Genomic DNA, 24,728 nt, shown 5'->3' with positions numbered 1-24,728 from the left:
TTCTTTTTTAAAAAATTTCTCCCACGTATTTGACTTTTCCTTCTTGTGAATAAACTTACAGGCAGACAGGAATTACCTTGGTGGCAGAATCCACAGCTGACCCTCTTTCCAGTAATTCTTGTACCAGTCCCACATGGCCTTCTTTAGCTGCCAGGTGCAGAGCATTGAGTCCATTCTGTAAGCACAATGGCCATATCCATTATAAATATCAGTTCTGAAGATACACATTCCTACCTTACCCTGGTATAAGAAGAAGATTAATAGCTTGATTACTACTACATCTCTCAGCTGACTGTCTACATAAGTCAGATATTTCAGACTCAAGTTATTTAAGCCAAGGCACAGTGCAGCAAAACTCTCCAATGACATTTCTCTCAGAGCAACAAAGACATCAAAAAAACACACTTTGCATGTATCCATAGGGGATCCCTTCCTTTTGGATAATTTATATTACCCCACACTACTACCTTGGGTATCTCCATGGAGCCCATTATTTCAAAATTTGAGTGTCTGTCTGCCTTCTCTTTAACCTTACCTAGCTCCACTGAGGTATTACCAACACAGAGAAATCACAAGACTTAGCCAAACTTGCACATAATGTATCTATTCAATCAGGATTATTCCAGGCTAAGGCAGCTGTCTTGAATTCTGGATTCTCCTCCTCTCCTCTGGGATAACTGGTATCAAACAGCAAACCAGAAGCACAAGCAGACCAAAATGGTTGCTGGTTAGACATGGCTTGCAAACAGTATTGATCCTTGACTTACTACCTCAGCTGGTTTCTGATGAGCAAGTCTTCATTAAACTTTGAGATTACAGTATCTCATTCAAAAAGGAAAAGAAAATGAAAAAAGAGCTATGGTTTTCAAAAAAAGCAGACTAAGAAAGTCAGCATCTAAACCCCTTTCACATTAAGTAGAATTAGGATACTATATCTCTTGCAAATTCCAGCCATGTAAACCATACCTAGCAACCCTAGGTATACCCAGGTATACCCTTCCTAGTATACCTATTCCACTCAAGGGAAAAAAAAATGACAGTCTGCTGTAGCTGAATTGCCAACCTATTTTTCATGGTCCTACAGTATTTTTCAAGGCACATCAGGCAGGTGATACCAACAGATACTGCCATTGCCCTCAAGCATTCTCTTTTCCATATTGCAAGCATCATAAGCTATACTCAGGTAGCTAAGTAACTTGCAGCAAGCGTAGCACACTGTGATTTTTATCACTTTATTTGCCTCTAAGCATTTCATAGTCATTTAAGTTTTAAAATAAACAAGCACATTTCTGGTCTCTTATTTGTCCATCCACAGAGGCTGCTCAAGCTTGTAATTCCCAGTATGATCTCAAAGCACTCAGCACTTCACAGGAGGCGTTGAAGGGGAGTGGGGCCAATGGCTGCAGACACAGCAATCTAAATGCATTTCTGAAGTAACTCTACTGAATTTTACATTTGTGTAACCAGCACAGGAAGACTTTGGGGTTAAATTCAGAAGTGCAACTATGAGCTGATGGAAGGCTATATTCATAACCTGCCAGAAGAAGAATACCCTTATGCTGCCTGATAGCTAGGAAATGTTAATGGGAAATTTGGTTTCAAATCCCATTCTGTATGTAAAGCAGCAGCAACCAGATCTTACTTATTACAGAGTAACACTCTTGCTTCTAAGCTACAGAGGCAAGAGGTAGCAACAGTGCCATGCCCTGAACTAAGGGTAAGTTCTTAGCCAAAATTATGTGGTGAGGTTGACTATAATCATTGAGATGAGGAACACTGCACATGTCAGTGAATTTCTGTAGACAGAAAACATCTCAGAAACCTCTAATTTTCCTTGTTTTTTAATCTCAGCTGAGTATTAAATAACCATCATTGCTACCTACAGTGGTTGAAAGCTTTGAAATAGTATTTCGTGGGAAACACACCAAGTTCTTCTCACTGCTTGAGAAAAAAGACCTGGTCTCGTACCTAATCTCACCAGTTCAGTCATCAACATTTTCTATGAGTATGAAGGGTAACACTGACTCCTTACAACTTCACACAGCTGATGTATTGCTGTTAATGTATTATTAATTGCATTAATGACATGCCATTAATACTTTTTGCCCTTTGTGAAAAAACTGAAATCCACAAACAGCAGAGACTGTCCCAGTGCTTAATCAGTAGCAAATTCTTATAATACCTGTATTCATAACTCTAAGACACATATCTAGTAATACCAAATTAAGCAGCTGAAAGCTAATATTATTGCACAGATTATGTAAATTTCTTTGCAATGTATGACTGTCTTCATTCATTAAAACAAAGATAAAATGAATACATGAGGTCAAATAAAAAGGCTATGGGAAGCAACTACAGCCTAAATACAGCTCCTACTGTAGACATTCAAATTCTGTAATTCCCTTAATAAAGTAAGCTGGGGCAAGCAGAAGCAAACACTGTATTTTACATGTTGAGGGCCAGAGCAACTGAAGTCTTAAAGCAAGCTTTGCTCCTCCATAATCAGAACAAATGCTGTAATTATTTCCCACATGGCTGATCCCTGCTATTTATGATGACGGAAGCTCAGATTTAATCAATGCAACTCCCCCGTTTCCTGTCAACTAGATTCTTCTTGTTTAGAACAACAAAGACTTCCACACTTGCCTTTTTCTCTCCCATGCCTACCAAAAAGTTGGGAGGGGGGGAGATGAAATTAGTTGTCAGCCAAGCAAAACTGTATAGCATAGGGACTGCTCCTGCCACAAACCATACATATACCATACCTTCATTTCTTTTAGAGGCTCATCTGTAATTCTGACTCTCATAAGAGAACATAATACTAAGCTTTCCAAGCCTGGCTCAAGTGTTTCCCTGCAGAGCCCAATTCCCTCAGTTCTTTTTCTCCTCTACCACTGAGCTAGATGTATCAGTGTTTTATAACCTGCAGAGTGCTCCAAATGTGCACACATTCCACAGCACCTATTGTCACCCTGCATATTTTCACTACACCAGAAAAACCCACAGATTCCTTGTACATCACTGAAACCACCAACCTTTTCTAAGGCAGTCAAAAGTCAGTCCCTTTTTTCCCAGAATACAGGCACTGAGCTTCACTGCTATTGTCTGAAAATCACACAAGGAAGTCCATGCTACTTCTGCCTTTGCCTTCAGTGGCCTCATGGAGTGACCTTCACGGAATGAAACTTCTTCAGCTGCTACCTGGTTTGGTATCAATCCTGCTGCGCCATTTACTCCTTATGAGACATCAACCAGATCATTTACTTCCAGCAGCAGTAATGGCTTATTCCTGCCTAACCCTGTTATGCCAAAGCAAACTGACTCAGTGGAAAGACAAATTCGTGGCTGAGTATCAGACAAACCTATAGTTCAAAGAACATTTTAAACCAGCAAAATCAGCACTGCTATCAGAAGCGCTTCTGCTTCTCCTGTCCTGTGTGCATTTCTATCACCAGCCTCCTTTCTGCAGCTCAGGTCCCTCAATCACTTGGTCTGAAGCTGCACACGTACTTCTGACAGCACAGTCTGACCACCAAGCCAAGGCATGGCCAGGATCACTTCTGCAGTGGTGGTACTGATTTATTAAAAAGATAAAATACAGCCCCAGCATCTGTCTAGCATTGCCACAGCTTCACTGAGAAGCTGTATACCTAAGCTACAATATGGGCACAGCAGGAGTTTTCACACCTTCTCCTCTAAGCTCAGTTGTGACAGGTACAGACCTGGTGGTCCTAGAAAGCTTTACCCACCTTTTTCTGGTGAGGCTTAGTGAGATGTATAAGAAACATGAAAATGTGTAGATGGGGGAAAGAAACTGCTTGAAGGAAGTGGGGAAAAAAATCTTTAAGCACATAAATATTTGCTTGTGTTACTTCAGTATATAATGGTCTATTATCTGTTTCAGTATAAATCTGTTTTGCTAATGTTTCAACATTCTCTTGAAGCATGAAATGTAACACACTCTGACCAAGTTCCCTCAGCTGATGCTGTGTTCACAGGTTTATATATATATATATATATATGTATATATATATCTATACACACACACACTAACAGGCCAAGAGCAAAGTATAAGTTACAAACACCATAAAAATTAAGACGTTATTGTGACTAACTCTGCATGGTTGTGCTAACTCCTTTACATGTTTTGGTAGAGCTTAGAAGGCATCTGCACTCACAAGCAGAGCCAGAGACTAAAAAGCCGTATCACAGCCTTTGTTAAAAATCAAATACTTTTCTCCATCTCCTTAACAGATGTCAGCCTAAGGTTGCTGCAAAGTTTCTAAATAAATCTCTTAAGAAATAGAAAGCCCATGCGGTCAACCTCTTTTCAAGGAGGACTTGGGAAAGCAGTAGAGAGCTGGGCGTGGTCTTATCAAGTCTGACAATCCGTTAAGTTTTTTCCCAAAATGTCACAAAGAAATAAAGTGGATGCTTAAAAAAAAAAAAAAAAGAAGAAGAATTTCAGATTATGAAAATTCTCCCCTTCATGTTGCTTTATAGCTTACGAATTCATAAAAATGAATTAACCCACCGAATGACATCAACACATGATACTGGCTGACCCTATTATGCATACAGTCTATAGTCAGCACTGCTGGGAGTGTTAGCTGCTTTCCATTTGGACTAAATGACAGAGCAGTTAATAGCTGGCGCTCTTTCTCCCTATAACTGAAGTGAAGAAGCCAACAAAACAAGAGCAAGCCAAAATGATTGACATTTTATAAAGCCTTGGAGCTAGGGGCCATCCAAAATTATCTAGTATTTGAGTCCTGTTCTGTTTGAGGTAGCAGGCTTAACACATTCCTTGTGAATACAGAATTCTTCAAAACAAATGCCAAAATCCATCAAAGTTTTCCTTCCTAAAAAGGAAGTCAATGAAAACTGACAAGCCTGCAAAGACAAGATGGGAAAACATTCCTTTATGTTGCCTGTTGGATTACCACTTGTGTTTCAAAATACAGCATGCAGCTGATGAACCCTTACACTGGTCAGATTTTGGGGTCTAATTTCTGCTAGAACTATGGGCTGTAGAAATGCATACTGTAAAATTAAAGTCCACTTTGCTACTCAAAAGCAGCAAATGTTCAGAAGCAAGTTGTTTTCTCTCACTATGTTAATAAGTAGAAACAGCAACCATGTCCTAAACTAACTTTGTTTATACCACAAGGGAAATAGCTTTAAAGGAATCAGACATTTCCAATGGTTACCAGTTTTCCATTCTACAAAATACCAGCAGTTAGATTTTTGTTTTTAAAGGAATGGTTTTTAGAACAGATGAATTCTGTCCCCTAACATTTCTAATTCTCCCACAATAGATGATGATGCTTGAATTCAGATTAACGTATGCAATTCCATGCTAATTTAACTTGATATGAAGGTAGCATGCAACAAAGCATAGTTAAGTAATAACTAATTATTAACTATGTAACTGTATTAATAATTGTAACTAATCCCTGTATTGAGCATATCCAGAAACTTTAAGTTCCATCAGATTTTGGAAACAGTTAAATTGGGCAAATACTCTGATTTCCTGTAAAGACAGAGCTCTGTGAAACTTAGGATGTGAGAAACAAATGCTAAAACTGAAGAAAGCATCTTCTTGTGCTGTGTTCAAGAAAGCTTACTCTTAACATTAGGTACTGTTTTCTGAGATGGGATCTAGTCTAAAAATAGTATTAAACTGAGAAAAAAAAAAAGTCTTCAACAAGGGTTCATTTTTGGAAGAGCATTCTGATATCTCACTCTTAAAAATAAAATACACCCCCTGTGTTTTGCACAGAGTGTGCTAGGTTTTCCCCTCAGATAGCTGGAACACAACCACATTGACACTTCATTCAAACCCCAAGAAGGAGGAGGAGGAGGAATACCTGTAAGGCTGCAGTAGCTTATTCACTACTATAAGCTTATTCACTACTCCCTAACATCTACAAGAGTCGTCAACTTCACTCCCAGTAAAATTTACAATATATCAGTGATGCTTAAGAAATGGAAACTAAGGGCCTTAGTTACGAACAGCAATTTTATATGACACCAGAATCAAGAGTTTGCAAGAAAGTGAAGGGCCTGCTCATGGCTCAGTGGATAGTGAAGGCCAATAAATGGGGCTCACTAGACATGAGGATCAAATTTGCAGCAAGGGAGTTCCTTCTTTGAACTTGGGAACTCCCCACAGAGTAATCACTGTCTTCAGGGAAGCAGATCAGCTAATGCATGGAGGCAAGCTATTCTGGGTAAAATTAGAGATTAATTTTATCCATAAATCTGATGGGGTTATTTTAGCTTGTTGCCGTTCTACTCAAGTTGAGTTCTATTCTACTTGAGTTCTTTTCAAGAACTCAAAACACCTTACACAGTCTAGAAAATTTCTGAGTTAACTCAGATGCCAGGTTAAATTAACTAAATCACATTATTATGGGATTTTCATGTTTTGCACACTCGTCAAACAGCTTTTTAATCGTAATAAGCTCAGTTATAAATCCAGCTTCAATCTTAATCACTTTTTAATCTCACAGATTCTGAAAGCTTGTGGCATTGCAACCTATCACCCAGGAAGGCTTCATCTATTTCAAGCCATTAAGAAATTACTCATTGCATTCATCTGGCTCTGATTTTGCCCTTACAGTGCAAGAGGAGCTTTGCCAGCCAGCTGCAGGTGGGAAACGCCTTCTCAGAAGACAAATTTGCAGCAACCCTGGTCATATTCCTTTCAGAGCGACCAAGAGAATATGACCAGTGGAAAAAGAATACTTGTAATGTTTCCAAGTAATTATCATATTAACTGGGCTCTGTCCTGGGGGTGATCCTTTTCGTTCATATAACCAAGACATAAAATTTGCTGGATCTATTTGAATACAAGAACTTGAGACTAGATTTACCCTTTCTTAGCTGGTCAACTTGAGGTTTACTGGGTTGTGCCCCATATAACTCAGCAAGCATTTTCTTTTAAGGGCAATTTTCTCCTAGACAGTAAGACAAGATTCTTCTATGTGTCTTCAATAAGCAGCACATGCAAATCCCCAGTTCTCACTCTGCTTGGCACTAAATTCCTTGGCACAGACAACCAAACTGCTCTCCCTTTGTGTCCTAACTTCTACTTGACACATGCCTACCTTAATCACCTGCAGCTTTTCTCTGGCACGGAAGGTAGTATCTCAAAATATTTTAGATTATTTCATTTCTCATTCTTCCTTCTACTCTTAAAAACAAATAAATAATGGCCATAATTATGGGTGGTTTAGTGAGTGCTGACATTTTTCCAGTCTGAATGTTAGCATGTAAATATCAGAAATGGAGTGGGGATTTTTGTGGAGGCTTTCTTGGTGGTACTGATAATGTTTGGATAGTATAAAGCTCCAGTTCAGGAAACCAGCCTTGTTCAGATTAGCATTTAGCTGCAGACTTCAATTAAATTAATTAGGACTTAAATGTAGTTCAAAAATTGAACACACAACTAATTTTCCATAGAATTAAGGACTTGGGAGATCTTGAGAATACCAAGAAAACCTGTCAATCTATCCATCACACCCTAGGTTCCTGTCAGGGCTGTGCTCAAGCCCCCAGCAGAGCTGACAAGCTGCCTTGGCCAGCTCTCCCCATGGAAGCCTCGGTCCCTCCCATGTACCACTTCCTGCCTCAGCCTTCTCCTGCTCCCAGTGGGGCACCACAGCCCAAAGGCACAGTGTCTGCATGTTTTGTCTTCTCTGGAGGAAAGTTCCTGAAATAGCATCAATCCACAGGCTATCCAAGAAGACGGATTTTTTTTTTTTAATCTCATCTCAGAGAAATACAGCTACTTTAAGCTAGATGCAACCTGAGAGCCAGCTAATACACATATAGCATAGGTGATCAGGGAACCAGGACACAAGTGAAACTTGGGGAGGGGGCGCGGGACGGACACACAGGTCATTTAACAGCATAGGCACGCTCACATTGTTCCCAAATGTAGCCAGAGCACGGGAGTTTTTCTTATAATTGTTATGTACAGGGGAATTGGAACTAGATGATCTTAAGGTACTTTCCAACTCAAACCATTCTATGATTCTATGATATGGGAGTATAACCAGGGATGCCTCACTAACACCACCTTTCATGAACAGTTGTTACTCACAGAAACCTTGCTCAAGACAGACAGCGCTGTCAATCTATGTCAGGGCAGCATGTTCACAGCCTTCTCTGCCCCCAGACTTCCCTTGAATACATGCATCTTTTTACCAGGAACTCTTCCTCTATACAGCAATTCCACTGTTGGAGCCAAACAGAACGACTGCTGCCAACAAGCTGAACCTGACACTGTAGTCTGTGAAGGTGAAGAATCTTGGAAGTTTCTACTTACACAGTGCACTAGAATTTTAGCCCACCTCATGACGTACAAGGTACAAAACAGAGCTTATGCAACATCTCTATTGGATGATTTACTGATTTTCAATGTTGTTTAAATTTAACTTTTAAACTATTTTACTTCAAAAATTCATAGCTATTGCCCAGTTAGTGATAATTTTGATTAAATATGGCTAAGAATTAGGGCAAAGTTGGACACCACACAGCCTGAGCTTCCATGTTCCCCCTCAAAGAACTGCCATTGATTTCACCAGTGTGTCAAGACATTTTTCAGGACTGATGCAGACGCTTACTTGCATATTTCTTTTAAGTTACAGTTACAGTCTTCTTAAATTTTATGGTACTAGTCACTTAAATAAATGTTGCAAATGTAGGTCCCTAGGCTATGAAGTACAAGTAATTTCATTTACATGTCTCACTCACAGAAGAGCCAAGCTAAAACATGATATACACGTCAGATCAATGGTGAAACTTGAACAGTGTATTTTACAGCAGTAATAACTTCCCTGAAAGGGAAGGTTGCATACTGAGCAGAAAATTTAAGTCTCTTTTTATAGCAATATGTAAAGCAACTTCTGTATTCAGTTCTGGGCCCATCAACACTAGAGACACTGAGGTGCTAGAGCAGGTCCAGAGAAGGGCAATAGAGCTGGTAAAGAGTCTGGAGCAAAAGTCTGATGGGGAACGGCTGAAGAAACTGGGGGGCTTTAGTCTGGAGAAGGCTTAAGGGGGAACCTTATCATTCTCTACAACTACCTGAAAGGAGGTTGTAGTGAGGTGGGGGTCAGTTTCTTCTCACAGGTAACGAGTGATAGGACAAGAGGAAACAGCCTCAAGCTGCACCAGGGGACATTTAGACTGGATATTAGGAACAATTTCTTCACTGAAAGGTGGTCAGGCATTGGAATAGGCTGCCCAGGGCAGTGGTGGAATCACCATCCCTGGAAGCATTCACAAACCATGTAGATGAGGACCTCAGTGACATGGTTTAGTGGTGGCCTTGGCAGGGCTGGGGTCATGGTTGGACTTGATGATCTTACAGGTCTTTTCCAATCTACTTGAGTCTCTATGTTATGGATAAGATTGACCAGTGATAAAAACATATTTATGTTTTTCTGAAGCAAGGTAAAAGCCATGGCTACTCTCTAGAGACCTGAGGGTAATTAGAATTGTAGTACTAATCCAAGCGAGATACAAGATTTTCATCTGCTTGGACATAAGTTAGCTAGTCAGCTGGAAGTACCACCCACTGAATGTTTATTCACCGGCTGAGATCTCACAAAATTAGCAAGGGAAACTTCAGACTTCCACGTTTCCATTAGAACCAGAAATTCACTACAGACTTCATAATTAGACTCCCAAAGCATACCCTAAGCTTTGATTATAGTTCTTCACTAACTTCACTAACAGCTCTCCATACACAGGCAAGAAAGAGGAGCCCAGAAAGGCTTATACAAAGCTTTATTAAAACCAGCATAATTTTACAGACATTATGAGTTTCCTGTCAAAAGATACCACTGAAGAACAAGACTGAAAACATCACTTGAGGTGAATCAAAACATCTGTGTGAAGTAATTTAGCTGGAAAAAAGTAGTTTTGAGTTCGTGCAACCTGCTCTTGTGAACTTCTGCCCTTCAAATATCTTACCTGATTGCATGTGTTAATGTCTATTCCACTTTTCAGGTATTCCACTACTTTGTCCAGATTGCCAGCTCTGGCAGCTCGGAGGAAGCTTGCATTGCTGTCAGACTGTGGAAAGATAAGAAGAAAACAAATCTTTAGTTAATTTCTGCTTAGAAGAGAGCACAACTTCATCCCCAAGGAAAGGGTCCCACATTTTATCCTGGAGAACAAAATTGTAAAGAAAAGTGACTTTGCATCATATCTGCATTAATTAGCACACACAAATTTAAGGCAACAGTGGCACAAAAACATGCAGACCTGTCAGAGTGAGCAAAATAGTGCTGAAGTTCAAAATCTAGCAAGAAGCAAAGAAAAAACCTGAAGTCATAGTAATCAATATCAGTAACATGAAAAAAAAAAAAAAGTACATTAACCTGCTAGCCATAGTTCTCTGGGGTTTAAATATATGTGTGTGTGTGTAAATATATATATATATATATGTGCTCAAAACTCTGGAAAATAATTGACCAATCCTATTATCACCCATGGCACTTAAGAAAATACACACTTGGCCTTGAATTTGTACTTGGCATAAACATTACATGACTATAGTGCATATTCATTCATACACACACACGCACTGGCTTAAAAGAGTTACACGCTGGAGAAAAAAAGAATATCGAAGAGCAAAACAGTCCTATGGATGCATTTTATCACCTATAACACAGAAGTAGAGCATATTAAAGGAACAAAGAAGTCCCACCAAACTAGGCAGCACTGCGAGTGCTAATATGCTTCTAACCATACACCCAAGCAGATGAAGTACTCAAGCCTGAGCATCTAAATCCTGGATAATGTTGTAAATATGCCCACTCTTAAACTGCCTGCATTCATATTTTCACATTTAAAGCCCCCTTAGCATTTAGAGGTTAAAAATAAATAAAATCATGTTTTTATTTCCCCACTAGCATGTGGGATGTGCTGTTAAGCCAGGGAGTGTGAAATGTGTCAGCCCACTTGCCTTTATCCACAGTTATGGCATGAAATTACATTGGCTATTTGAAAACCAGCACATACTTTTGGTACTCACCCACATGTGAACCTACATGGAGGTAAACGCAACTGCAGATATGAGGAGAAAAAATAAAGTCATGCAACAAAAGTAGTGATTAAACAGAACAAGCACTTCAGAATGTGCACATGGACAGCAACAATTTCCATGCTTAGAATAAGTAAATAGAGTAGGAGTGAGTTTCAACAAGCAGATAAATAACTGTAAAAGCCCATTTTGTGAGGAGATGATTAAAGAGTCACAGGAGGGCACGTATGCTGTTGGACCAGCACTGAAACACCTCCGACCAACCATGGTCCTCATCTAATTTCCCCTCCCCATCAGGAACACCAGGTGAAAACCATTCTTTCACATCCTAAAAGACTATCCTAAAAGCCTCCCACCTTCACTTTATTAATACTGATGCAGTTTATTAATACAAAACAGTTTATTTCAGTCACCTAAGTCATTTCAGTGCCTTTATACAAGTCACACTCTACTTATCATGCCATATGAAATCACTTCCCAATCCTCACTTCCAGCCTATTTTAATCTGCAACAGATGGATGTCATCAAAATGATTCTTCTTACAACTGCGCTACATGCCAAGATAAAAATATTTCCTTTTAAATTCCTTTCAGCAAACTTCAGCACATTTTCCGTGTCTTTCACCATTAGGAAAGCAAACTATAGTTTCTAAACAGGCAGCAGGGTGAAGGGGAAGGCAGAGCAGGAATTCAAAGTGGCAGAATCCTTTTTTATAGCTTCAGGCTTCAGTTAGAAAAGCGTCTGGTTGAAGCTTGACGTGGGAGCTGATTCTGACAGGTGCTTGAAAGAGATCTCTTTTAAGATTGAATGCTAGCTGTTAGAGCTGTACCCTCTCCTGTGAGGTGTATGCGCACAGAAAACCATGAAATTTTAGAGTTTAAATGGCCTTGAAAAATCAACTGTCTTGGTAAAAACATTAAGAACAAATATTTGAGTGCTTGAGGGGTAAATCCTGACACTCTTAAAATTAAGCCCTCAATAGGACACACATTTTGCCTTCTTTTTCACCATCTTTTTTTAATATGCTTTACTATTACTACAATAATTTACCAGGCTGAAAGTGCAATCATAGAAAAGTTTGGGTTGGAAGTGACCCTGAAGCTCATACAGTTCCATCCCCCTGCCACACCTTCCACAAGACCAGGTTGCTCTAAGCCCCAGGCAGCCTGGCCTTGAACACTGCCAAGGATCATCTCCTTTTATACTTTTAAAAGGTGAAGCAAGAATGATGCAAGAAACGAACATCTAAAACTTTAGTTTTATTAGGGATGAATCAACCATGGCTTGTCTTACTTTCAGGCAGAGTAACATCAAAGACTAAAAACATGAAAGTCTCAATTACTGCTGGAAGCTGAGACTGTAACTAAGATCACAGGACTACATTCCATGTGTTTCTCACTAAGAAGATGCAAGCCGTGCTTTCAAAATGGATTCTCATTTCCTTGATTTGTACTTTTGTTATCTCCAAATCGAATTACTGCAAGGCATGTGACTTAAAGACACAGCACTTACACCTGAATATTGATCACAGTGAAGAATATGAGATTCTTGTCTACATGAAGAATTATTATGAATTAATGTTTCATTATTAACTCCCTGTACAGGAACTTTTATTCCAGAAGCATCTGTTGCTGCATAAGTTCTCACTCTGAAATAACACTGCTTAACTGTATATAGAAAAGGAACAAAATTACTAAAATCCCAGTGAAACATGATGAGATCTTGATGCTTCATTCAGATATTCTGGAAAATCCTAGCCAACAGGAGTTTTGGATTTTTATGCATTTTTTTCCCTGTACCAGGTACTGATCTCATATTAGATAAATATGATTGTACCCACCTCTTCCTAGTCTAGCCTCTCCTATTTCAGAATAATTTCTCACAGACTTGCCTGATGTTCTCATTTAGATAAAACTTGAACACACGAATTAAAGACATGAAGTAGCAATTCAGCTCCTTTACACACAAATTCACATACAAACACCAGTGAGGATTATTTAGTGTTATTAGGAAGAAGTTCTCATCCTTTGAGGGCGGTGAGGCCCTGGCACAGGTTGCCCTGAGAAGCTGTGGCTGCCCCATCCCTGGCAGTGTTCAAGGCCAGGTTGGATGGGGCTTGGAGAACCTGGTCTCATGGAAGGTGACCTTGCCCATGGCAGGGGGTTGGAACTGGACGAGCTTTAAGGTGATTATTATTATTGAACCTTATAAAAATCTGCTATCTTTTAACTTAACTTTTCTTTATTAACTTCTGACTGAGAACAGATCATTTCAGTCAGATATGAGAATTTTAAGAACACTATAAAGAAATAAACTACTATGCGAAAAAAAAATTCATAACTTTAAGTACACTCACAGCAAAACACAAATGTGCTCTTTATAAGTACCTACTTGTCAGACACTGCATAATAAAATTTAAGAAATGATCAAGAGAATATATTGAGGGTTTTTTAAATGACTGAGAGGCTGTAGATTCAACATCTTTCTTCCTAATTGCAACACCAGAATTGTGCCTGAATTTGAAACTTATAGCTCAGGGAATCTCATTAATTTGATCATAAATGGAAATGGGTATTTTACCTTCCCTTCTGATTCCTCCATCCTCACTCTTGTTGCCCTTCCTGTCCCATAGTATACATATCACATTACTTGCTGTGTGTAGCACACACCTCATTCTTAAAGCGTTTTATAGAGTTATGAGAAAATAAATAATAAAATCGTATGCTGTACCAAACTGACAGGAATTTCTCTACATATTCAAATGTGCTGGTGAAATCCAGCTTCTTGCTTACAGAAGGAAAGACAGGGAGTAGGAGTTTTCAGTTTTCAAAAGATAGTTTTCATAATAACATTACCCAAACCATCCAAATACTTGCTTGGGATCATCTCAAGAGCAAAATTATTCCTGCAGGTTGGCTTTATTTTTTTCCCCTCTTCAAATAAGGTGAATGATCCCAGGATGTACATAATCACAAATATCTCTACAGAAGAATAGAATCTGACAACAAGGCCTACTGAACAATTGCCATCTGTTAAATACAGTTTATTAATTGAATGACAGCAAAACCAGAATTCAAAATTGATATATAATAACTATACAGTAGTTTTACACCTTAATTTAATATTTTTGGTTTGTATGTGTATTAAAGTGTATATCTGAATACTAACAACACCTTCTGACCGACCTTTCAAGCATCAACTCTGGGACATAGTGCTTTGATTTTATTGAGAAAAATTATTTAGCTATAACTTCTGAAGGGGCTGGCCCTCATGAGGAGGTAAGCAAAGTCTGCTACTAACATGTATGCTTTATATAAAGCAAGGAACTCAAATCTTTAGCAGTTATAAACACTTCCACGTTGAACTGAATTCTGTATTGTTGCATGTAAAGTCAGCATTGAACCAAATCTGTCAATACGTCGTCCTCAGGGTTATCCCACAGTGCTAATGCCATTTACAAACTCCAGAGTTATAAGACACTGTTTGGCCAACAGCTATTTCTATAATCAGTAAAATGCTGATGGCTTGGTAACTCTTCTTCATTAAAAAGATCTTAACTGACTGGTGGCTTATAACGTTAATATACTCAGGTAATGCCTGGAGTTGAGAATTCAGCTCACTGCAGAAGGAAAGCTGCATAGTCTAAACAGGTTTTCACGGCTGCTCGAGTTTTTCAGTACTTAAAAGATGCAGAGGGCAAAATGACAGGTATGGAAACACTTTCCATTCATTTTTTACTACGCCATACTTTCCAAAGTATCAATTTATGCTCCTACCCTTGAGACTACCACTGAATCTTGTCCCAGTTGGCTTGGTTGTACTCTGATCTCAAAAACCATCTGTTCCGACCAGCCATCCTTCAATTGGGTGTGACTCTAAGAGCAGCACAGAGGAGGTGTTACCAGCACCCAACTCATTTGTCATGTACCTACTTTTTGCGAGGTATGGTAGCTTTCCCCATACCAGCACTCAAACACAGAAGATGGGACTTCAAAATGAATGATTTTTCCTAATGGAACAGCTTCTGTAAAATGTGACAGCTAGTTTTTCAGCACCTCACATTTTCTCTTTTGTACCCCAAATTAATTTTTTTATTGAGCTGAAAGTGCTGCTCATCTCCAAAAGGCATCACAATGCAGCAATGGTCATATTGGGAATAGCAAGCCTAAGATGCAGCTATGACTGCAAGAAGGCAAAGGATTTTTTTCATTAATTTGTTTAAATTAAACTAACCCAGCAGAGTCCCAGCCTGCGGCTCTGGTACACATGCCAGAACATGAGCTAAATCTTGCACTTGCAATGGCACAGGCTCAGGGATCTAACAGTGGTAAATGAGTTACATAAGACAACAGCTACAATGGAAACATGTTTTCCTAGCCTTTAATGAAGTAACATTCCTGTTCTGAAAGAAAAGAAATACAATAGTGCTTTACTTTCAAAGCAACGTCATTTGCTTATAAAAATGTATGTTTTCCTCCCATGAATTTACTGGAAGACATGAAGGAAGATAGATTAAATCACAGTTCTTAAATGAAAAAAAAAACAAAAAAAAACACCTCATTTAGGAAATGAGACCCTGAATCACAGGAACTGTTAAGTGTGAACAAGAAGACAAGCTTCCAGAGACAAGAGATCACTAGTAGCAAGTTAAATATTCTCTGCAAGATGTAGCTAATAGCACCTAGCAAATAATTATTTTCATGTCAGGGGTCTATTTCTCTATGTTGGTGATGTTCAAGGCCAGGTTGGACAGAGCCTTGGGTGACATGGTTTAGTGGGAGGTGTCCCTGCCCATGGCAGGGAGGGGCTGGAATTAGATGATCTTAAGGTCCTTTCTAACCCTAACTATTCTATAATTCTATGATGATGGTTATAAATCAGAAAAATTAAAATATTAAGTAAATAATATTCAGCTGAATAATTTAAGGTGCTTTGAGTATTTAGGGCAATTAAGTATAGAATGTCCTGAAGGAGCTGGAGAAGCTGACACCATTTCTATCAGCACTGAGCTGGAGGTTCCCTCACCATGATGTTGCATACAGTATGGACATGGGCCTGCACTTTGGCATAAAGACTGTTGTTATTTACAGAAAAAAAAAACAAAAAACCAAACCTGTGTAATAACAAGATGGTTAAATAGCTACAAGAAAAGAAGCTTTTGTGATATATACTGCATATGACCTAGGATTGAAATATTCAGTGATTTGAACTCAAAACTTGCTGGCACGTATTTAAATGCAGAAAATGACTGCCTGACACAGAAACCTGGGAGAGTTGCCTAGATTCAGAAGGGACCCCTTCAGCATGTCCTGTGTTCCTCAAAATTAACAGTCTCCCATTTGATCTACTAAGGGATGTGTAGAAGTCAAAATTATACAGAGCCAAAGTAGGTGGGAGTAGGCTAATGTTGTTTATTATCCAATAAAAGCTTCCCTGTGTCAGACAAGGAGGTTGCAACATAACGAAGATATAGTGTGCAACAACAAGACTTAAAGCATCTTTGAGAAATTAATTGCATTGGTATGACCAGAGATGGAAAGAGCCAATGCAAACAAGAAGCTAAGAAAATAAAACTAAGTTGAGGAAAGCATTATGACCTGCACACAGCACGAAATAGCAAATGTATTGTAATTAGAATATATTTTTAGTAACTGTTGAATTGAAATGTTTTTTTCCAGTAATTTTAATATTTGTATATGACAGTTGTGTAGCACTTTCAAATCTTACTACAAAGGCTGTGCTCAGAAAGCTGCATTTGATATTTAAAAAGTTTCTTCTTGTTGTTAAAAACAAATATCTATTTTTTGAGTAACATAAGGAGAAAACTATGCCTGGCTAACAGCTTTATCTGAGTACCAGCTCCTGCTACGATGCTTCAGACAGACACACCTGAAAGTTACTACATCCTTATGGACCCATCTGATTTTTACCAGTGGAAAAGCCAGGCTTCAACTATCCTATCTTCCGATATTGATGGGAAAATTCCCTATTATTCGTAAGGGATGACTTTCAATTCACGCTCATGGTTATATTTCAACACTTTTAACTCTTTAGCCAAGTCCTCCTTGAAATTCCAGAGCTTGCAAGATACCAGCAGGGTACCAGCCATCCAGCCACTTTTCTTTCCACTGGAATGTACAAATAGCTAATCAGTCTGGCTTCATTTTAACCAGGAGAAGAATAAAAGACTATATTTGGCAAAACACTTCAAAATATGCTTAATTTTGAAGGTCGAGCTGAGCTCAAGTTAAATAGGTTTCAGTTACTTGCTAAAGGATGGATTTAAACACCTTCTTAACTGTGTTGCTGAGTTTGGACCAATATTATCAAATACAGCAGAGGCAAAAAAGGAAAACTAATGTAAAATCAACCCTTACTGAGCCAAGGAGCAAATGTCTTCTATAAACCCTTTATGATACATAGCTGCCACAGACATCTGTAGGCATCCCCCCACTCCATTAATTTGACATAGTGGACTTGCTGCCAGATCTCTTTTACTATCTCAATGAAGGATTTGTGAGAACTGAGGCAAAACCACATAGTTTTCTATGAAACAGAATAGAAGAAAAGTCTTTTGCATGGCTACATGTTCCTTCAAATGCAGTACTGGAAAGGACATAAGGTATTTCAATCCATACTGACTTTAAAATACAAAGTAACATCAGAAATTGGGTTCTAATCCAGAACAGCACATCAGTACTAGCTGAACTTGAGGCATGTGTTATCTCTCATGTCTTTTACTAAGCTTTTAAAATACTCTAAGAATAGAAATATATTACATTATTGTTTAATGGGAAAAATTCCTGTGCTGAAATTTGTGTGAATTTACTCATTTACTCATTTCCTGAAACAAAGATTCAGGACATGTTTAAAAGATCCACAGTACTCATCTTAGTTTTCCTATGTGGCACACATTTACTGAAGTCTTTTAAATACTGATATGGAATCAAGATTTCCACTACAGGAACTGAGTAATATTAAAGGAAGAAAAGAAATTTAGGATCATCTGAGTGTCATATATTGAGTTTTTGAGGTGTCAGGAACAACTTTAGAACTTGGCAGGCATTTAAATGGTTTCCATGGCAAGTTTCCATTACTGATGATGTTCTGAAATAGAGAGGTAATAATGCTGGAACATCTAAAGAAAGAATTAGGATGCCATTCCAATGGTATCTAGAAGAATAATCACTAGGCTTAACAAAAATCTAGCCTGTAAGTGAAGTTTATGACAGACTGTTGACAGATAATTTTATCACTCTTCAATTTTTCATCCCGTTCCACCCCTTTTCTTATTGTCCAAGGGACTTTTTCTAAGACAAGAAATTTGTTAACACCATTAGTGCTAAAAATCAAGCAGCTTTGCTTATCTGAACACCATTAACCGATTGCCTATTGATTCAAACTTAAAAAATTATTTCATGTTCCTTTGAGATGGACTAAAATAGATGCAAACAAAACGGGTGTTACTGAAATGTGGCAGCTTTTAATTCAGTGCCACTTGAAGGGTATCTAAACCATGCAAAGCCCTTGTCTTTGTTAACTGTGACATTTGCTGTTTGTATATTGGTCATGACATTAAGCACTCATTGTGTCCCCCATATTTCCCAGCTAAACACTACCTGTAAAACAAAACAACAGCAATCTTGGGCCTAAATTTCCAACAATTCAGCCAAGAGAGGAACAAGCTTCATCTAACTTCACCTGTATAAAAGCTACACCTCCAGTTCATACAGGCCACAGAGGCTCTCTATGGCATCCACTAATAGTAAGAATGAAAAGGGACCCTTCCTAAAAGCAGTTTATCTCACTTGAAGTGTCTAAAATGAAGAGAATGAATAGCTCTTTGGCCACATTTTCCACTGTGTGTAAGACCCTTTTCTAGAAGACTGTAATGATCTGGCCTACTTCAGTATATAAAACATTCTGGCTTCACTCCCAGGCACTTGCTCATAGCTACGTTTGCTTAGAAATGGGAGTCTCTCCTGAAATACAACATCACTCAGCACCATGAAGCAAGACTGCAGCATATACTATATACTTTCAAGAGTAAACATGAAGGTAATTAAATACCCAAGTAAAGAGAGAGATGAGAATAAAGAGAGACATTAAAAAAAAAAAAAAGAATTACATCTATAATACAGAATAAAAGAGTCTTGATTTTTTAATGCTGCTATTATTTCAAACATTAATTCAGTATCAAAATTTCAATCCCTATTTGAGACAGTTATTTGGCATCATATAGTAAATCCAGGATTGTCAAACCAACATTTCTTCAGCAAGACAGACCTGAAGCAGCAGACTGTATTGAATTTTAGTTTAGAAAAGATTAGATTATGAAGAGCAATTTTGCCATTTGAGTTGGCTGAACACCAACTGAATTACTATGACCCTTGTACCTGGTACAAGATTCCTGGAGTCATCACATGCAGCTTGATGTGGCACTCTTTAATAAACCACAACAGTGAGCATGGCTACAGCTATATAAAGGCATAGGAAATGCAAAGCTAATGAAGTTTGATGCTTTGGGAGAAAAACAGTATATATTTTCTCCTTCAGGACAAAACTTCGCTGACATTTCTGAATTACAATTTTTTTTCCTTTTTTTTTTTTTAAACCATTTTTTAAGGAATCATTTTGTATAATAATAAGTATAGTGAGAGTCTATAAAGCTTCTTAAAGAAATACAGCAATCTTCCTTTGTAATTCATCAAGCACTACAACATGTGAATCAAGACAGATATTCTGAAGGGACTCTGTCAGTCCCTACCAAAGCTATATAGAAAGTCAAGATCTTATGATTAAATGTATCAAAGACATTATCAAAATGCTCAATCTCTGCCTGCTATGAAAAGCTCTGAATGCTGATTGAAAAGTATCCAGGAAAAAAAAAAAAAGGGAGGTAAAGAATAGCCGAAGACCACATGCTGCTCTTTTTGTTAATTCAAGCTGAAACTGCTTATTGAGAGGAAAAAACTTGTCTGAAAGCTCAAAGAAATAGTTTAATTTCATGTTTTATCTCAAAGGAAGTTTTATTTCTGAAGAACTGGTGTGACTGTGCTGGCAGCAAAATACTCAGTAAAACCGGTCAGAAAATTTCAGCCAAAATTATTTCCTAGCAAAAAAACAAAAAAGCAGCAAAATTAGTTTCTGGGACAAAGCAAAACTTCTCAAGAGCTGCTCCGCTCTCCCTTGCCCTTATGAACACCAAACTCATCCCAACTACATTCCCTACAATACACTAATTAATGCAAGTGCAAAGTGTAATACTGACCCGAGAACAATTCTATTTTAGAGCAACATGGAAGAACATATTATTTGGACATACAGACATTAAAAGTTTTCTGATTTTCTTGTTCTGCCAGAAGTTTTGACACTACCTCCTTTCCTTGACAGTTTTGAATGAAATAATCATTTAATAACAAATTTCCCAGAGGATGAAAGAAAAAGAAGAGGCACTTCCTTTGCCACAGACATTATGCAAACATTTACCTCCATGATTTTCTTCTGATATACAAAATAAATGCTGACATGGCTGTTACAGTCGTTTACTGCATTATGCCTAATTTGAGTCCTGCAGTATGAGCCCCATGCCTGTGCCTGCTCCCACTCACCATGACCCTCATCTGAGTATGGTTCTGTGGGTCTTGGTCTCAGCTGCAAATACAGAAAATACCATCACACACCAGGCAGAAAACAGCTTAAAAAAAGTTTCAGAGTTCAAATTCTGAGAATGATCTGTGAAGGATCAGTTCTAGCAGACATGTAAACCAGGATAATTGATTACATCCATTCATTTAAGGGCTTGTTTCACTGATGTTCTCACTAAATACACCCAGACTTCTTGGTAGCTGCCAATACTTTGAAGTGACTGCACAGCTTAATGACAGATGCTTTTTAATTACAGTCAGCCACAATAGCAATGCAAACCATAAGCATGGACATATTTAGGGTTTAATCTAATAATCTCTTATTATTTATAATAATAAATAATCTCTGTATTATTTATAATCTCTAAATATTTAGAGTTTAACCCTAATAATCTCTTATTATTGCAAGCTATCGAGTAAGGCTGAGCAAAAAGATCTTTTTCAAATCTAACATGCATAACCCTGATTCTAATTTTTCCATTTGATTATTGTTTTCTTCAGCCAAGACTTACCACGGCTTCAGGATCTTTACTTTCTTCACTGTTGCACCCATAATAGTCCAGGATTTTATCCAAATCTTGTATGTTCCCTTGTGTTCTTACACCCTTATCTGAATGACAAGACTGGCAGATCGGTGCATTGCCCATATCAGCTCTTCTGCTAACTCCAGCAAGTGGGACTGTCCTTGCACCACAGAGGGTGCCCAGCATTTCCAAAGGACAGCTGATGATCTGGTAGGAGGATCCCTCTCCCGAGCCACTCGTACCCGGCTCCATGTGTCACGGAGAACCCGAAACCTCAGCAACTGCAGGCAGCCCTCGGTGACCATTTCCAATTCGGGTGATGCCAGGTCTATTTTTACACCTACCAGGCCAGCTATGCATGGAAATGGCATTGCAGTGGGGTGCGGGGAACTGCTTTCCAGCATCCAGCCTGCCCAGCACACAGAACTGAAGTCCCACCGAGTGAAATGTGAGGGCTATTGAGTTCCCCTGTTGCATGCCTTGGAATGTTTTCATTTTTCCCCTCCCGCTTTCGCTGTGTTTATATGAAACACTGCATTTCAGAATGTTGCTAATGCATTCTGAGCTTCCAGCTCAAAAACATGATTCATTCAATTTGCACCTACTTGATACTTAAAACACAAGACAAAATGTTGAGTACAGATTTCACTCCTGCAATTCACACTGTATTTCATGTTCGTGTAGATAATAAGTGTGATGAGCTCACTTTTGAATTGATATATTTCGCAGGTTTGATTTCAGAGGAGCTCAAATGTATCCAAAAAGGACAATCTCTGACGGCAGATCACTTCAGCTTTAGCTGATGGAATTTTTGATCTTGTTCTGAGGTTTTATTGTTTTGGTTTAGGCTTGGTTTTAGGTTTATATTTTGACAGTAATTACTAAAAACAAAACCCCAAAGCAAACAAACAAAAAAACCACCAAAACTGAGAATAAGGACATTCCCTCTAGGTTTGATTTAGTTATCATGATTGTAGCCAGTAGGATAAACATCATTTTGAGGGTTCTCATGGGAGACTTCAACCACCCTGAGATCTGCTGGAAGGATGGTACAGCCCAGCACAAGCAATCCAGGAGGTTCCTCGATTGTGTGGAAGACAACTTCCTTCTGCAAGTAATAGAGGAGCTGACAAGGAGAGGTGCCATGCTTGACCTAGTGCTCACCTACAGGGAAGGGCTCATTGGAAATGTGATGCTCCAGGGTAGCCTTGGATGCAGCGATCATGAGATGGTAAAATTTGAGATCCTCGGACTGTGAGAAGAGCGTGGAGCAAGCTCACTGCCCTGGACTTCAAGAGAGCAGGCTTTGGCCTCTTCAGGAACCTGCTTAGTAAGATTCCATGGGATACAGCCCTAGAGGGCAGGGAGGCCCAGGACTGTTGGTTGATATTCAAGGATCACCTGCTGCAAGCTCAGGAGTGTTGCATCCCAACCAGAAGGAAGTGCAGCAGGAGGGCCAGGAGACCTCCTTGGATGGATAAGGAGCTCCTGAGGAAAATTCAAATGAAAAAAGAGGCTTATAAAAGGTGGAAGCAAGGACAGGTGGCATGGGAAGAGTACACGGATGTTGTCCAGGAAGCTAGGGACCAGGTTAGGAAAGCTAAGGACCAGTTAGGATTAAACTTGGCTAGGGAAGTGAAAGATAACAGGAAGGGATTCTATAGGTACACTGCAAATAAAAGACAGACTAAGGACAATGTGGGCTCTCTCCTGAAGCTATCAGAAGAACTGGCTACCCTGGATTTGGAGAAGTCGGAGGTTCTGAATGACTTCTTTGCTTCGGTCTCCACTGGCAAATGCTCTGACCATACCACCCAAGTCTTGGAAGGCAGACGCAGGGACTGTGAGAATGAAGAACTTGGGCCCACTGTAGGAGAGGACCTGGTTCAAGATCATCTTAAGAACCTGAAAATGCACAAGTCCATAGGACGTGGTGAAATCCACCCGTGGGTCCTGAAGGAGCTGGCAAATGAAGTTGGCCCTAAGTCACTGGCCATCATATTTGAGAAATTATGGCAGTCAGGTGAAGTTCCTGATGACTGGAGAAAGGGTAATTTAACCCCCATTTTCAAGAAGGGGAAAATGGATGACCCAGGGAAATACAGACCAGTCAGTCTCACTGCTGTGCCTGGCAGATCTTGGAGCAGATTCTTGGGGAAGGCATGCTAAGGCACATGAAAATCGACAAGGTGCTTGGTGACAGCCAGCATGGCTTCACTAAGGGGAAATCGTGCCTGACCGATTTGGTGGCCCTCTATGATGGTGCTACAGAACTGATGGACAGGGGTAGAGCAGTTGACATCATCTATCTGGACTTGTGCAATGTGTTCGACACTGTCCCACATGACATCCTTGTCTCTGAACTGGAGAAATCAATTTGATAGGTGGACCACTTGGTGGATAAAGAACTGGCTGGATGGCAGCACACAAAGAGTTGTCAATGGCTCAATGTGAATGGTGACCAGTAAGGAGTAGTGTCCCTCAGGGATCAGTGTTGGGACCGGTCTTGTTCCAACATCTTTGTTGGTGACATGGACAGTGGGATTGAGTATGCCCTCAGCAAACAGCCCAGACCACAAAGTTAGCTGAGAAATAATTAGCAGTTTCCAAATGCTTCAGGAGTAGCCAGTGTTGGCAGTGGGAACGGAGACAGACTGTGTGTCTGTACGTAACAGAGTCCCATGGAACATACAATGCACACGCAATCCTTAAGTGGAACTGAGAATGTATCTGAAAAATTAAACTCCAAATTCCTCAGAAACAGAGCTCTCCTCTAACAATTGTAGCATCTAGCCAATGTTTTTCTCTTTGGGGCTTCAAACTATTGCTAGTACTGCAATACACAGCAGCAGCTGTCCCCAGCATCCTACTGATTTCTACCCAGTTCCCCTCCCAGCAGTGACGGTTATAATCAGAGAGCACCACCTCTCCCCAGTCCTCTTTTAAAGATTATGAATCAGTGTAGGGTTCTCTTCTGTGTTAATTACCATTAGGCAGATTTTACATGGCTCTATAATTTCTCCGACAGCCGAATGCTCCAGGATAGGATCATTCAGCTCCTTTGAAAAGCCTCAGTTGCTATGATGTGTAACAGATATGAATACATGCTGGACAGACAAAAGTTAAATTCACTGTCACTTTTGGTTATGTCTAATCAGACACTTGTAATGGAACTGAAGGAAACCTGAACTACAAAATGTCTCTGTCAACAACATTTTTGCTATCAACTGGGCAAATTCAAGAAATGGAATATGAGATCTTAACATTCAGGCAGCATGAACTTCAACTACAGAATGACTAAGGAACAGGTAAAGGCTTCAGCTCATGTTAAAATTATAACAATAAAACATACTAAACACACATATTACTTCCTAGCCATGGGCAGGTTCAGATACAAGCTGGCCATGCTAAGAATGACCATAGTCCCAACCACTGCAACTGGTTCCTAGAACACTGAAAGCAGTCACCACCCTGCAATTGACACCACTGACGTCC

At 39.3% G+C, this 24,728-nt stretch overlaps 1 protein-coding gene across 28 annotated transcripts in view; it reads right to left on the bottom strand.

Annotated features, from left to right (window-relative positions):
* ANK2 (ankyrin 2) overlaps positions 1-24,728 on the bottom strand; it is a 367,179-nt gene that overhangs the window by 132,699 nt on the left and 209,752 nt on the right. For 23 of the 28 annotated variants that reach the window (XM_062620856.1, XM_062620858.1, XM_062620853.1 and 20 more), the window contains 2 exons: positions 9,988-10,089; positions 77-175 (listed from right to left, as the gene is read on the bottom strand). In XM_062620856.1, coding sequence (XP_062476840.1) covers positions 77-175; positions 9,988-10,089 — 201 coding nt within the window. Of the gene's footprint in view, positions 1-76; positions 176-9,987; positions 10,090-21,221; positions 21,427-24,728 lie in introns of those variants that run through there. The other 5 variants (XM_062620852.1, XM_062620880.1, XM_062620871.1 and 2 more) reach the window with 5 other exon arrangements.

Source organism: Pezoporus occidentalis, unplaced genomic scaffold, assembly GCF_034315485.1.
Source record: "Pezoporus occidentalis ecotype Australia unplaced genomic scaffold, CSIRO_AGI_Poc_V1 ctg224, whole genome shotgun sequence".
NCBI classification, from domain to species: Eukaryota; Metazoa; Chordata; class Aves; order Psittaciformes; family Psittacidae; genus Pezoporus; species Pezoporus occidentalis.
The sequence above is the reverse complement of the archived record's forward strand: the minus strand, read 5'-3'. Positions and strand labels throughout refer to the sequence as shown.